Source organism: Anabas testudineus, chromosome 17, assembly GCF_900324465.2.
Source record: "Anabas testudineus chromosome 17, fAnaTes1.2, whole genome shotgun sequence".
In the NCBI taxonomy this organism is placed as follows: domain Eukaryota; kingdom Metazoa; phylum Chordata; class Actinopteri; order Anabantiformes; family Anabantidae; genus Anabas; species Anabas testudineus.
The window spans coordinates 4405367-4420852 of record NC_046626.1 but is presented as its reverse complement, the minus strand read 5'-3'; the positions used below and the strand labels follow the sequence as shown (position 1 = coordinate 4420852).

Below are 15486 nucleotides of genomic sequence, written 5' to 3'. Positions count from 1 at the left end.
TTAGCCTGGAAACTGGAAAAAGATTTTTGCTTATAAATGTCAGTTTTCACTTTGTGGTGGGGAGCTCTTGTATAATGTCTCCTCTGGCTGGGTTGTCAAGTCGCTTGACAAAATACCCACGGTTATGTCTGCAGGGTTGTCTTGGTTTATGTCTGGAGATTTAAAAGTTCATGATCAGAAAGACAGTGTTTTATACTGGGGGATTTTATATCTCAACTCATTAAATAACACAAGTTTGAGATTATTTCAGTGTCCATTTTGTAGTTACGCGTTTATCATTTTTATTTTTATGATGTATTTGGACGTTAGCCAACATGATCCTTCTAGCTAATGTCATGTTTCCTCTCAGAGACTGCTCCGATCTTCTCCTGCACTTGCATAAATGGTCTCTCTGCGTACACACACTCACACACACACACACACACACACACAGACATGCATGTAGAGAGATGCTGTGTGGTGCTATGTATTTACATCGAGTGCTCTGAAGCTCAGACACACTGCCTAAAACGCTGAGTTGATCAAGCTGATCTGTCTAGTTTTAGCCAAATGCTCCACCAGTGGCCCACTTATGTCTGTGATTAAGCTCGCGGTCAGTCTGTCTGCAGCCAAACAGCCGTGTAAACTGAGCCAATCCAAATTTGAATAAAGAAATGACTGCAGGCTGGAGCTTTGCATGCTGCATGCACTTGCCGGGACGCCGTGATTGGTTTAGTTGGTGTCTTTCAGAGGGAAGGGAAGCAGACAGGGCAGGATAAGGGAAGCACATTACAAAGAAGATTTTAGATAGTGAGAAGAGGGGCTGAAGACATTTGTCAAAGGTCCATTTGGTGACATTTGAGAGGTCATGGATTGCATGTGGGTAAGATATGACATGTTATTTGCTTATTTTTTGTTTGCTTGTCTGTAGGTTTGTTACATACTTTATCTCTACAAAACACATGAACCAAAGTAACCAAAAAGGCATTTAAGTAAATACAAATGCATTATAATTTTTACCTTTTTTCTTTCTAGGAGGCTAGTCAGCTAACTGCTGGAACTAGAAGGCTTACTACAGTAGTAACATGCTAGCTACTTGGGATATGGATGGCATATAAAGTAAAATAGATAATATTCATCAAAATACAAATTTGTTTCAAATTATATTACATTATATGTTGATTATATGTTTGATACTCTGTGTTTTTAGACTCTACCTTCAGATAAGGAAAGACTAACACCCTAAGCTAGTTTTCAGATTTATGCTGGTCTGAAAGTGTCCTTACAGGATTATAAAAAAAAGTTCAGTTCTATTGTAAGATATGTGCTTTAAAGAGATAATAGTGCTATAACTAAATGGTAATGTTTGTGCCTTCTAAGGAGGCTAGTTTGCAGACTGCTAGCTGGCAAGCTAACTGGTAATATGATAGCTAACAGGGACATGCTCTGGAGCCCTAGCTAGCACCATAACTAGCAGCTAGTTAGCTAGCAGCTAACTGGCTTTCCAATTGAAAGTTGCCTGGTGTTAAGTGAGCTCCACTGTCTCTCTGAAATGTTTGCACCCAGGCGGTTTGCTGCAGTGTTAATTAAAGTTAAACTGCATTAGTTAGCTTACACAATCAAAGCCACTGAAATGGTGACTTTATCAAAATAAATACGTTTTTCAGTATAGTAGAACATTTTTTTAGAAAGGTGACTGTCATGTGCTCTCAGTCACTAGTGTTCAGTGTTGACATGCTACATGTGTTAGACTTTGCCTAATGTACATTTTTGCCATCTTGCCTCACTTTGCACTCTTTACATCCCATTTCAGTCCATTGAATTTCACTGAGGCAGAATATAAATGCGTGTGTTGGCATGTGGATATGGCCGTGCGAGTGTGTGCAGGCATGTGTGTGTTTGTGTATGGGAATGAGCGTTGTGAGTGCATGTGTGCGCGCTTCCTTCTAGATCACTCCCCTTCAATCTTCTGCCTCCCCCTTTCTCCCAAAATCCCTCCATGCTTTTCAGTGTTGGTGGATGAGGGGAGAGGGGAGGGATGGGCGGGGGGTGGATGCAGATGGTCGGGTCAGAGAGAAAGAGAGAGAGACAGAGAGAGGCAGAGGGTGAGTGGCGAGCGGCGGGCTTTTTGGCAGGGTCGACCAGTGGGAGGGCCCATTGTGATGCAGCGTTGCATAAATAATGCCACGGGGCTTTTAAATGCTCTGTTGCCATGGGGACCTTTGTGCCTCAGTGAACACTCTGTGCATGTGTGTGTGTGTGTGTTTCATGGCCCCTAAGGAGAGAAAGAGAAGGAGACAGAGAGAGAGCGAGAGGAGCTGCAGTCAGCTCAAGTGACACTTGTTGTCTCTCTCTCTCTCGCTCGCTGTGTCCTGACCCAGGACATATGAGAGTTTGGAGGAGGGAGAGGGAGTAGTGTTGTCGCTTTTTGACCAGACTGGAGCAAAGAAAAGTGGGATACTTTGTTTTTTCTGTGAAGTATGGTCCATGTGAAGGTATGTGTGCTCACTGTTTTTGTTCCTCTCGTTCTGTTTTACTATTTTCTTGTTCATTTAGACCCCAGTTTTCACCAGCGTGATTTACCATAATACATTCCATCACCGTCTGCCTTTTCCTCTGCAGTAACAGGTGTCTGTCCCTCAGCCTTGAATTGGAGGGAGCAGAGATCACAGGGGTAAAAGGAGGGAGCGATTGCTTTTGTTTGAGTTCTTTCAAGAAGCCTTACAGCCGAATTCTCACGGCTCCTCATCCTGCTAGTTAGTTCGCCCGCTCAGCCTCCCAGCCTCTGCGCCTTGTGCAATAATACAGTTAAAAACAAACAAAAAAATGCATGCTCTTTTTCCTTATCGGCTGAGGAGATGTTGCCCTTAATCTGTTTTTTTCTGTTTTCCTCGTCTTCACATCAGGTGATGAGGGTGTTTATTTGACTCCAAAAAGTCATATAACACAGAGGGAAACCTGCTGTTTTGTTGCATGCAGTGTTGTTTTAGATCCAACTCATTTGCATTTCTTGCAGTTTCCTTGTAGCTTTTGATTTGCATTTGCATAAAAGGATTGCAAGCTTTATTTTGGAATTATTCCCCTACCATCCTAGGTTTCACTATCAGTTTCACAAATGATTTACCATCAGTTCAGTGAACACAGTGAACTCAGCACAGGTGATTTCAGTTTCTGCCAAGTAGCATTTTCATCCTCTGCAGAGTGCAAACATGTTCATGTATCATCATGTTGAAGCTGTGTAAACAAGGAAGACGCTGCAAGTAGCTCTCTCTGTTTAACAGTATTCACACATGAGAGACTCCACAGCACTGTGTGTGTGTGTCTGTGTGTGTGTGTGTGTCTGTGAGCATTACAGCATGTTACCATCAACAGACTGTTCTGCATTTACAACATTTTGCACTCAGCAACTAGCCACAGATGGTAGATTTAGTATTTTGCAGTAGAACGTATATTTCATTTAACATTTCAATAAATCATTTGAGTCTATCATGGAGTCAGTTGGATGGTTTATATAACCTGTTAGTTCATTTAGACACCCACTATACAAGTGTGTCCAAAATGAATACAAATGAATTTTATGGTTGTCTTTGCCCCTGTGCGGGCGTGCAAGCTTGCATGTGTGCGCGTATCTGTGTTCACTTACCATTAATAAAAAGAAGGTGGTGCTTAATTACAGTGAAATTTGCAATTTTATTAGTTAACTTATTACATTAATGATTCATTACAATGGTAAATGGTAAATGGTCTGCACTTATATAGCGCTTTTCTACCTAGCTGGTACTCAAAGCGCTTTACACTGCTTCTCATTCACCCATTCACACACACAAGCACGCACACATTCACACACTGATGGCAGAGCTGCTATGCAGCTGACCTGACTCACCGGGGGCAACTAGGGGTTCAGTATCTTGCCCAAGGACACTTTGGCATGTGACGTGGCAGCCGGGAATCGAACCACCAATCCTGCGATTGGTAGTCAACTGCTCTACCTATTGAGCCACAGCCACCCCAACCAAATTGTATCAGTATGGAGGAAAGCCTGCAGTCGCCTCAGGCAACATCAGTGTTTTAGCTCCCACGGACCAGCACTCTGCTCTCCATCAGAACTCTTTTCAGGCAAAAAATGAACATTGTGTAATCACTATAAATAACATTAGTAGGGAATGTAATTTTAGGTGATATTCTAAATCTATTTCAAAATTATTCTAAAGTTAAGTTGTTTCTCTGACTGTGTCTTTGCAAACAAGGTTAACAGATTTTTATTTTACTTTTAATGACATGCAGTTGCTTTCTGAATGTATGAAGTTTATTTTTGTTTAAACCTGCATGGGTGTTGAATGTTAGATGTGGAACAGGACTCATGTACAAAATATTTAACTTATATATGTATATATACTGTATGTGTGCATGAGTGACTTCAAAGAAAATCTAATTGAATTAATTGAATTAAATTTTATTTAACATTGAAATATGTGAAGGTCCATTCTGCTGCAGAGCTGAACATTTACTTCGTTTCAACATAGCTTCTCGTCTCTTTGTTATACTTTTATCATGTTTATTTTCTGAAAACCTGGCAGAGACCCAATATATGATCTCATAATCATTTTACAGCCCTTACTCTGATGTATAGTCATTGTATGTTCTTCCACTGATTGGAAAACAGGCCACACACCAGTTGGATTAATATGTTTTGCTTTGCTTTTTTTGCACAAATTGGTAAAATCAGTTATGTTTAATCAGCTATAATGATTGTAGCAGCCAAAACAAATCAAAACTACAATCAGCTGTTTGCTTGTGTGCGCATCAACTAATTAGTCGTTATGCATCACACATTGAACAGCATAAATTAAGCATAAAAACAATGAGCCTTATGCAAAAACCACTCACACTAACAGATTTAGTTTTTTTTATAGCATGTAGGAGTGAGCTTAGACAGCAAAGCTTGAGCTCTGCAGTGTAAAATACTTCCTACAGGCAGCCCTGAACTGTATAGATGTGTAAACAGAGATTTACAAGAAGATTCTGTGTGTTTCCATCCACCTGATTTTATGCGGATTTTCAATTTGCACATAAATGCTGTTAAGTGCAATTTAAACTGGACTACATTATATTAACACATTTAAGTGCATTTAGAGTGTACAGAATATATTCAGTTCATGTATTTTTGACTGTAGACACTGATAGATACTGCAGCCGAAGCTTACATTTTTTACAGATTTTTATTTTCTGTCCTTCCCTTCGTATCAGCCACCACATGGTAACAGCAAATCCATACAATGTCAGTTCACAGATGATGTGTCAGGGAAAGTTTAGACCCAAACTTCATGTGTTCCAACCTTTAGTTTGGTGTCTCAATTTTGTGACATATCAAACTCTCCTCAGTGAATAGCTGGCAGTGTGAAACTGGCAGAAACAGTGATATCTGGCCTGTTTTCCCATCACAGACTGTAGGGTCCATTTCACAACAATTAAAAATGTGTCAGTGACACTGGAGCCAAAATAATGTTCAGCATGACTGTAAACGTGGCAGTAAATAAATAGACAGATTGTTTTGACACATTCTCTCCCCCTCCCTCTTTCTCTCACTTTTTCTGTCTCCAGGAGTTGCAATTCGAACGTCTGACCCGGGAGCTGGAAGCCGAACGACAGATTGTTGCCAGTCAGCTGGAGAGATGCAAGCTTGGCTCTGAGACTGGAAGCATGACTAGCATCAGGTGTGTGTGTGTGTTTGTGTGTCTCACACCCGTCAGATCCTCTTCTGTACACTCTACCTGTGTGTCAGTTGTGCTCTTGCAGGTGACACAGCTTTACAGCTGGTCACATTAGAGATGCACTTGATTTGTGTCCAAAACTGGAGTTCAAACCACAGCGCCAAACCACCGTTGTTGTGTAAGAGGGACTGATGTTCCTGCATTCCTCTGGTGCACTAGATTGTGTTCTTTTCTTATTGCAATACACGTCAGGCTGAAAGAGATTGCTTTCCTTTTGAGGATTCTGCTAGAGTTGCTTATTATCAGTTTATACCTGCAGTAATTGCTCAAAGCTGATTTAAAGTTTTTTAAAGTTTTAAAACCTTGAATTGACTTGAGGATTCTGGGATACTATAACGCAGTAAGATTGCATATTAAAATTTTCTCTTTGTATCATTAATAAGTAATCATTGCATTAAATTTGAGACTTAATTAAAGACACATAAGCTACAAAAAGCTCTTCTCTCAGACAGAGGTACCAAGATAATGATCTTCTCTGACTGTTTAGCTAGGGTAAATGAATGTGCATTGTATGCCACAAGAGAGATGCATCTGTCAAACCTTTGTACTGATAAACTAGATTTGAAGTGACCTAACTAAAATACCAAATAATAAATGCTTCAATATGGACTTGCTTTAAAATATCCTCTGTTATGAGTTTTGCAGCCAAATATAAAGAAGAAATCTCAATTGGGATTACTGCAAAATAGATCCTAGAACCGTTTTTGCTGTAAAAGAGAACAAAATGGCTTTCCTTTATGGCACAATCTTGCCACGTCTGTAAGTATTACTCTCTCAAGTTGATTAAAGCAGCTGCTTATGGTAGTTTAAATGAATTTTGGCTTTTGTCTAATAGCACAAAAACAAATCCTCATATTTGCTAACATAATGTGCTATTTATTGTCTGTTAAAAGCCGCAATCACTTCTCACATTGGGCAGCTGTCACAGGAGTTGTTCAGGAGGTTTATTTTTTGTGAAGATGGAAGTAAACTGTACACAATGTGGAGAGAATGTCATATTATCTGCTGCTGATTGAGTTGGGACCCAAGCTTCGGCTCTGCTCTGAGCCTAAAGAACACGTTCTACACATTCCATACCGGTCCCAATGTGAAGGCAGCACTCCTGACACAATAGCGGTAATGCACTTATCCTGCCTCTCAGGACAATGTAACTCGATTAAAGCCTCTGTCTCCATTTCTCTGTCTCACTCTCTCTCTCTCATACACACACATAAACAGACGCTCACAATCCATCATCTTTTCTTCTCTTTGATTCTGTTAAGCGAGTGGGGATTCCATCCATCTCAAACTAATTACTCATCTGTCTGCATTGTAATTCTCATTTCAATTTGAGGGGTGGACCAACAAAGAGCGGGAAGATGGTCTAAAACCTGATTCATTCATGAGTCTAATTAGCTGGTGTATGCATTTAGCTCTTCAGTGCTGTCATAGGGCTATACTGAGGGCCCACATTTAAAAAAGCAGTAACATGGGAAAAGAAATAAAAAACATGTCTTCCACTTCATCACCCAGCTGCACAGAGATGGAATAAAGGCTGTTGTCTTCCTAACTCGATTAGATGGGTTTTTATTTAGTGAGGAGCAGAGCGTCTTGTAGATTACACTGTCTTCCATTACTTTTTAGAAGCCATCCACTTTGTTTGACTTGGAAGTAATTACCAAATGGAGAAATGGTTTGGCAAAACACCCATATCCACCGAGGCAATGTGCTGGAGATTTGTAAAAGCACGTAGAATTTATTGTTCAATTACCTCTGGAACATTTGTATTGTTGCTGTTCTGAATAGTTTTATTCAACACTGCTTGTCCCGGTGAACAAAAGGGCCACATTTAATCGGCAGCTACAATATATGTACGAGAATTTGTCTTAGTGATTTTCAATGTGCCTTGAAAAGACTTATTGACTTTAATATAGATATGATTTGTGTGTTTGTTCTTTTATGTTGTTCTTTTTTGTTCTTTTACTGTAGCTACATTAGCTTAGATACAGTATATTAACATGAATAAGATGCACTTTAGCTAAAGTAATTGGGTAGCTTCTTTAGCAACGTTTGTTAGAACAAATCTTTTTGTTGGGGTGAGTATCCATGCCATCCAGTTTTATACAGGTCATTAAACATTAGAAAGCTGTCATTTGCTCTGCTAGATTTCAGTTTCTCACCCATAACTCATTGTGCCTGAGTCATTTTAGGTAGCTTGTTGTCTTACATTAGAAAATAGGCTATCATAAAAGAGTATCTTCTTCCATTCTTGAAAATTTAATTTGAACTTCCAAATGCTGGTAATGTCAAACTTCAAAATCATCTTATAGCTTCTTTTGTAGCAGAGATACTAGAAAGAAGCTGAAATCTGACATTTTTATTCAATTCAGTCAAACATAACTGTCCCTTTTCAACTCATAGGTCATTAGACTGTGCAAATAGATAATTTGGACAATATTTCCATCATAGGGTAGTAAAGATTTGTCTGAAATATCATAAAGGTGTAACATGTGATACTTCTGCACTTGCTAGGAAGCTTTCTTTGAAAACCCCTTCACAGGCAGTCTTACTGTCTTTCCCAAAGGAGCAGCTCTAGTTTCTACACCCAGACAAACCACAGGTTCACTGTCAGAAGGCCCAGTAGATATGAATATGATATGATGGTCGGTGTTATGACCAAGGCCAGCACAATACCTGCGTGTGGTTTTCAGACACATTTACTGGTGCCTGTGCTAGATAGATACAATGGAAACAGGGGCTGTGTCAGTACTCAGGGTGGCTTTCCATAGTATTGTCTTTTCTCTGCGGATTTTGTGAACCACTCATTCTTCTAGTATTAAGTTACCTTAGTAGTTGACTTGTTTGTATAATGTTTGCATACAGCAATTCCAATACAATGCAGGCAAACACATCACATGAAACTATGGAAATCTTCAGATGGCAGGGTTAAACCACAGAAAAGTTGAATTATGAATGAGTGTTAACTGCAGCCGAGTAGCAATGGGGGTGCTAGCAGTTCAGTAACCTGCTCCTGTTGTGTTGTGGAAGATAAAGACTTTCAGAGGTGCTAATGAGTTCTTCAGCTCTGCCTTTGTTTCCAGTCTTAATCAGTCACCACAGGTCACAGTGCCTGCCATGGCATATGCTGCTGCTTTATCACTTGAAAAAACACAATTCTATTGTGTGACTATGTGTGTGTGTGTGTGTGTGTGCACGTGTGTGTGTGAGAGAGTTGCTCTGTCAGCCAACATCAGACGTAGTTTTTATCTGTGAAAAAAAAGAACTTAACATATGATGCCTCATCAGTTAAAAGACCATCATTCTGCATTAAATGTCAAGGTTTCAAGTGATGCTTTGGCAGTTCTTGTGATCTTAGATCTAACAAGGAGTGTAAATGATGATAGTGGATTACTTATTTTGTTTGTATAGACATGTTTTGTGTTTAATAGCAATAGATTAAAAAAATTATATAGTGAAAATGTATAATTTCTGAGCAATTATAAAGCTGACCAAGGAAATCAAATTTTTTCTCTTTTTTTTTGCCTCAAAGAAAAGCTTTGCCTATTTTCTTCTGCTCTTTTATTACTCTGTTTTTCTGTAATTCACTTTTAGATTATTTTGTTTAATTATCCCCTTGTCACATATCTCACTGAATAGGTATGTACTGTATCTCTTTAAGCTGTCAACCATCTTTCCAATATGGACACAAAGTTAAGTTGCTAGTCAAATTGTTAGAGCAGTTCAGTTATAAAGATTCTTTTTTTGAGTCCTGTAGCTGTTTCAGTTGGGTTTGGTTCTACATACAGTATCTACATAGGTCCAGACCTAGGCATTGCTTAAAGCTCAGTTGTGTTTTATGATTGACCCATTGCTTACCCAGCTACAGTAATGTGCGTCATGATGATGTGTGAATAGACTAAGAAACTATCCTACACTTTACTTTGACTAAAGTAGAAAAAAGAGCGAGGAAACACTAGGAAATCAGGTATTAACAATCATCTATTAGTAGACCCTCCTCAGCCTACAGATTCTCTACTCCCTGGCTACAGTCCCTTGTCTACATCTAATCTTCCAAGTGGACCTCTGACAGCAAGCACACATCCAGTAGATACAGATATGTCAGCTCTGGTGGCACTGTGGTGGCCACTCCACTCTGTTGGCTGAGAAATAGTCACCTCCTTGGGTGGGCCATTTGTCTGCCTGCTTTGGCTGCGCATATTTGCGGCATTTGTCCAGTAATCCGATGTGTCGCTGTGTGCTTGTCTGGCTGCTGAATGGTGACCATGTATGTGTGTGTGCACAAGCATTGGCTATAACGGCGGCACTTGGTGAGAACCACTGTCGCTTGTCTGGCGGGAAAATGCGACCCGTCTTGTGAGCCCAGCGACGGCCCATTACCCAAAAGTTGTCAGGGGGCTGGGCTGCCAGTTTAGACTCAGAGCACCATGGCTCTCCCTCTGTGCCCTCTCTTTACACATACACTAACAGAGATGTTTGCAGACGGGTGCAGCCTTACTGAGAACTATTACCCTCTTTTATTAAGTTGAAAAACTATTTTCAAAGAAAGGTCTCTAATAGTTCTTGAAAGGAAAAAGAGTTTTCCCACTGAGACAGTCCTTTGCTTGCAGAACATCATCAATAGGGAAAGCCCATGCCACATAGGTGAGTATTATTATAATTAAATTGACTTAGAGCTAAAACTCACATTTTACCATGCCATACTGTTATAGATGGTGGGTTATTAGGGCTCCTTTTCACCTGTGACTTAGTCGGCCATAATCATGCACCACACCTTTGTCAACATTTGCACAACTTAGGTCTTATTAAAGTAACAACATTGACTATGACTTTGAAACAGAAAACACAAAAACCCCAACATCTAGCCTTTGCATACTTAGTTGCTTTTTACAGTAGACAACATGACTACTGTTGAATGCTCATATCATAATTACTTCAGCCAGATGTAGTTTTAGTCACTTTAGCTACACACCAAGAATATGAGTAAGGGCTGGATACTTGAGGCATCAGAGTGGTGGTAAAAAGGTTTGAACAGAGGAAGATTGCCAAAGAGGAGAGTGCGGAAAAGAGAACAAGAGTCAGAGGAAAGTGTGTGAAGACAGAAAATTGTAGTCATTCCAGTTGTAGTTACAGAATATGTCAATGTTGTAATTATACACAAGCAGCGTTTTAGAGAGCCTGTTGTTTAGAGAATTGTTGCAGTATGTGGTGAAATGAAAAACCTTCACACAGAAAACTTTTGCAATAAGGCTTTGTTGTTTATTGTGACTTTTGTGGGCTGAACATTGATTGTACCATAGTTTGATTGGTTGATTATGAAGCACATAAAAAAAATACATTTTTTACATTCTCATTGGATCTCTTTGGATAATTGATTATGACACCGCCTGTTTGCAGAGTATATATATAGGCTCTGTTTTTCACACATATTCTGCGTAAGTCAAGTAAGTAAGTCAATTAGTGTTGTCAAGTTATTTCGGGATTAATACTACTTGAGCCTTCAACTGGTGAAGGAGAAAGCACAGTCCTTCAGTAGGTATAATGTGATATATTACAATTCTACATGCCTTAGCAAATGGCTAAATAGCAAATGGTTGTGAACTCAGTTGCATTCATCCTCTAAATGTATGTATGTAATTTAATTGCAGTGCATCCAATAGTTGAAAATAATTCAACTCTGACAAATCAAGCCACACAGTGTCAACGACAAAACAACAAACAAAAAAAAAATCTAAACTATGTAAGCATATACTGTATATGAGATAGCATTACTACCACATGAACTGTTAGACAAAAAGTTAGTGTTTGCAGTGATGTATAAGAGTCAATTTTCAGTTCAGTGACTGCAAAAACACTGATTAGTCTTTAGTTGTTATTTTTATATATTTATTCTTTGCATAGACATTTTAGACTTCCTCTCCATCATGCCTACAAACAGCATCATCTGGAATCAAATTACACGCTCTTTCTCTAAATGCCAGTGCTCTGAGTGGGTGTGGGTATGGGTCGTCATTCTGCCTAGATAAAACACAGACAGACTTTTAGTTAAAGGCCATTTCCTCTTAGCCAATGTCCTAGAATGTTGAGTACAGCTCAGGTGATTTTTGAAAAGTTGAAAACCCTGAAAGTTTTGATCAAATAAAATGAGAAAATAAATATACTGATATTGGCAAAGAAAATGAGAGCAGTGCACTTGTGTGTCACTGAGTAATCTGTGATCTTTAGACTCTTTTTATTTCTTTCTGACATGAGAGGGCTTTGATGTTGAATTATCAGTACTCTTATTTATTCCCCTTTCTTTAGAGGTAGGATTTGAATTCCTAATGTCTTCATCAGCTCGCAAATATGGAATTACAATGACTATAATGATAATGATGTTGTTGTTGATGATAATGATGAGGATGCTAATTTTTAAACCTTCATTGATCCAGAGAGGGCTGACTGCTTGATGATGACTGCAGTGAGATCCTCCCTGTGTTCTTGCTATTGATCTGGGAGAGAGAGGAAATAGGAAGGAGAGTCACATTTTAAAACTCCAGCGTTTGTAGTGACCCATTGATATCGATCTGATAGAGTGAATGTGGAGTGAAGAGGAATAAAGGAAAGGAAGGAAGGCAAAGGTAAGTATATTGCATTGTGATGGTTGTAATATATTCAGTAGAGTATATGCACCCTGAAAAAAAACACACTATCACAACATGTATGGTCTATGTGTCTTGCTTTGAAATATTTATTTTACTTAATTAACCCAAATATGGGCCAGTAGTAGCCTAATAATTGAATTGCATTTTGTTCTACTTCATTAATTCAGCCTTAAATTGTGTTCTCAATTGATTTTTTTATTGTGTCATTCCACGAACTTTCATTTGCAAGAAACCAATCAATTCAGCCAACATTATTTTCATTTCTTGTGGAAACTGTTAATGGCTTGGTTGCTATGAGCAGTTAACGTTCTTCAACAAAATAAATGAAAAATGTAGATTTAAAGGTTGTTTTTTTAAAGTAAGTCCTGTCCAAATCTCGGCCCGTTCTACATTCATTGCTCAACAGCTCATGGGTCAAATGTATAATGCTGGATGTTCTAATCGTAGATAAGGTTATCCAGTTCTGTCCTAATGACAAAAACTTAGACAAAGAAAGAGAAGGAGAGTGAAACAGAGCTCCTTTTTACCCCAGTTGTGAAGAATTTTAAGATGGAACATGGCAAAGAAATACACAAAGACAAAGGGAAAAAATAAAATTACAAAAGTTAAATTACAAACTAAATATGAATCCTTATTTTCAGCACATTTGACTATCAATCTGGGTAATTATTTGTTTGCTATAATCTATATTTAGTACAAGTATAAACACAACAAGAGCCGATTTTTTGGTTAGCCTGTTAATCAATTTATGGACAAACATAGTGACGTAAGCCATACTGCAGTGTTGTTTGTGACTATTCTTTCTGTAGTTAGAATAAGATTGGCAGGTTATAGTGGTCAAAGGACCACTATGAACTGCAAGGCAAAACTCTTGTGGCAGTGGCACTAGCTCGTTAGATTAGATAGAAGTGCCATTGTAGTGACGATAGCAAATATCAATTTCAGGTTTTCCCGTGGAAATATGGGCATATTTTTTAAACTATATACTAATGAAAGAACATGGTTTAAACCCTAAGTTGTTGATCTTTAAAACTACGGCATGTAAAGTGGAAAACAATGTCTGCTTGATTATTAGGTCAGTTATTGTAATTTAATAATGACTAATACCTGAAAGATTGTGCAGAGTGTGGCACAGCGTAGCATATGACAAAGCAGGGAGAGAGAGGACTGGGGTTGCTACAATTGGTCTGGTCTGCGTTCACCAAAGTTATGTGCCCAAAGAATAATCAGCTGACTACCTAAATATATACAGAATGACTTGGATTGATGGATTTTTTCTTCTCTGATGTCACGGGCATATTCCAAGGACAATGCCATGATTCATCATCATTCATCGAGTTCAAATTGCAAAAGAGTGGGAGCATGCCACATAATTTTCACACATGGCTAATAATAATAAATACTTTATTGATCCCCTTAGCAAAATTGTGGTTGGACAGCTGCCAGACAGCACACGTCAGCGCTACTAAGGGGTTTCAGCATCTTGTCCAAGTACACCTCAGCAAGTAGCCAGGGGGAACTGGGAATCAAACCACTCACCTGGGGGTTTGTAGACAACTGCTCTACCACCACTAATGGCGTTAAGTCCAGACCTTAACCCCATTGAGAATCTTTGGGATGTGTGCAGCAATCTCCCCTGATCTATACAAGATCTTGGATGGATGGGAATACATGTTCTGACATTACAGAAGCTTATTGAAATGACACCATGCCAAATGTGTGCTGTAATCACACCTAAAGGCGGCAATGTAATATTAGAGTGTGTGACTTTTTTTTGGATGGGCTAGCGTACCAATGGCAGTAATCATGATAGCAGATTTGCTTAATAGAGCTAGCCATATAACTCTCACCTTGGAGGTGGCTGTACCTCCAAGGACTTCCCCTTCACACATAGCCAGCTAGCTTTGGAAGGAGCTGTCACTAATCACAGTTCTGAAATCTGCACAGCAGAAGAAATCTGAGGGGTCTAAGTCAACCCACAGCAAATCTGAGCCATGAGCATGCACGCTATATGATGACAGATCAAATACAATAATTACATAAATTTTCAATTTAGCTTTTATTATACAAATACATAGATATTAAGAAAAGAGAGAGGGAGCGAGGGAATAACAAGATGAGCCAGGAGGCAGTAAGCGAAAGACGGTGGAAGGGGTGGGGGAACATTCTCATGTTAAACCCTTTTAACCTGCAACCCTGCATATACACAAAACACACACTGAGTTAGCATGAGTCACCCAGAGACCCAGACACCCTTAATAAGCCTAATACCCTCCACCATCACTGACAGACAGTCTGTCACATATGGCTGTAGGAGCATGTGTGTGTGCGTGTTTGTGTGTGTGCATGTGTGTGTGTGTGTACCAGCTGTCTCTCAATGCTGTATAGTCATATGCGACAATTATTGATCTTCTAACAGAACAGAAACGGAACTGTCACAGTTAAGCTGTGGTGAAAACCCTCTTAGTCCACAAACAGTCACACACACATTAGGATGTTTAGCACATACACATAAGAATGCAGTCAAACACACAAATACATATTCATGCTGACAAGAAGCCTGTTCTAAAGTATGCGAGTGTAGGTACAGTAGTCTAGGTACACTGAAGTAACAGGGGTGTATCAATTCTCCAAATCATAGTTAGACTCAGACCTTGATTTTCACGTTTGGATTACACCTAAGTTTTTAGTTAAGTTTTTTTTTTTTTTTTTTTTTTTGGTGCAGGCTTTTAAATCACCAACAAATAACATACTCCATGTTACTAGGGGTTGTTGTCTTTGAGTTGTGACCTTAACCTTGGTTTTGCAACTCTTACACCTCTTGTATCTCCAAATAATATCTGTCAAAATACCCTGTCCCCCCCCCCCCCCCCCCCCCAAAAAAAAAAACACACCTGGATTTAACTAAGCAAATAGGTAAGAGTCTGCCACTGGATAATTACTGCATGAATGATTATTTTTCAGCCGACAACAAGTTATTTAACCATAGCCGAAGCAGTGAGTAGCTTCTCATTACTTAAACAATCATGTCGGAAGACACATCCTGTGGTCATGGAAAAGATGTTATTCTGTTGGGTGAAATTGAAACTACTAAA

The 15486-nt window shown here is 39.1% G+C and overlaps 1 protein-coding gene across 5 annotated transcripts in view; it reads left to right on the top strand.

Moving 5' to 3' along the window:
• Nucleotides 1-15486, top strand: part of ctnnd2b (catenin (cadherin-associated protein), delta 2b) — a 131518-nt gene that overhangs the window by 35553 nt on the left and 80479 nt on the right. For 4 of the 5 annotated variants that reach the window (XM_026375509.1, XM_026375508.1, XM_026375507.1 and 1 more), the window contains exon 3: nt 5581-5693. In XM_026375509.1, the coding sequence (XP_026231294.1) occupies nt 5581-5693 (113 nt within the window). Of the gene's footprint in view, nt 1-2396; nt 2475-5580; nt 5694-15486 lie in introns of those variants that run through there. The other variant, XM_026375510.1, reaches the window with a different exon arrangement.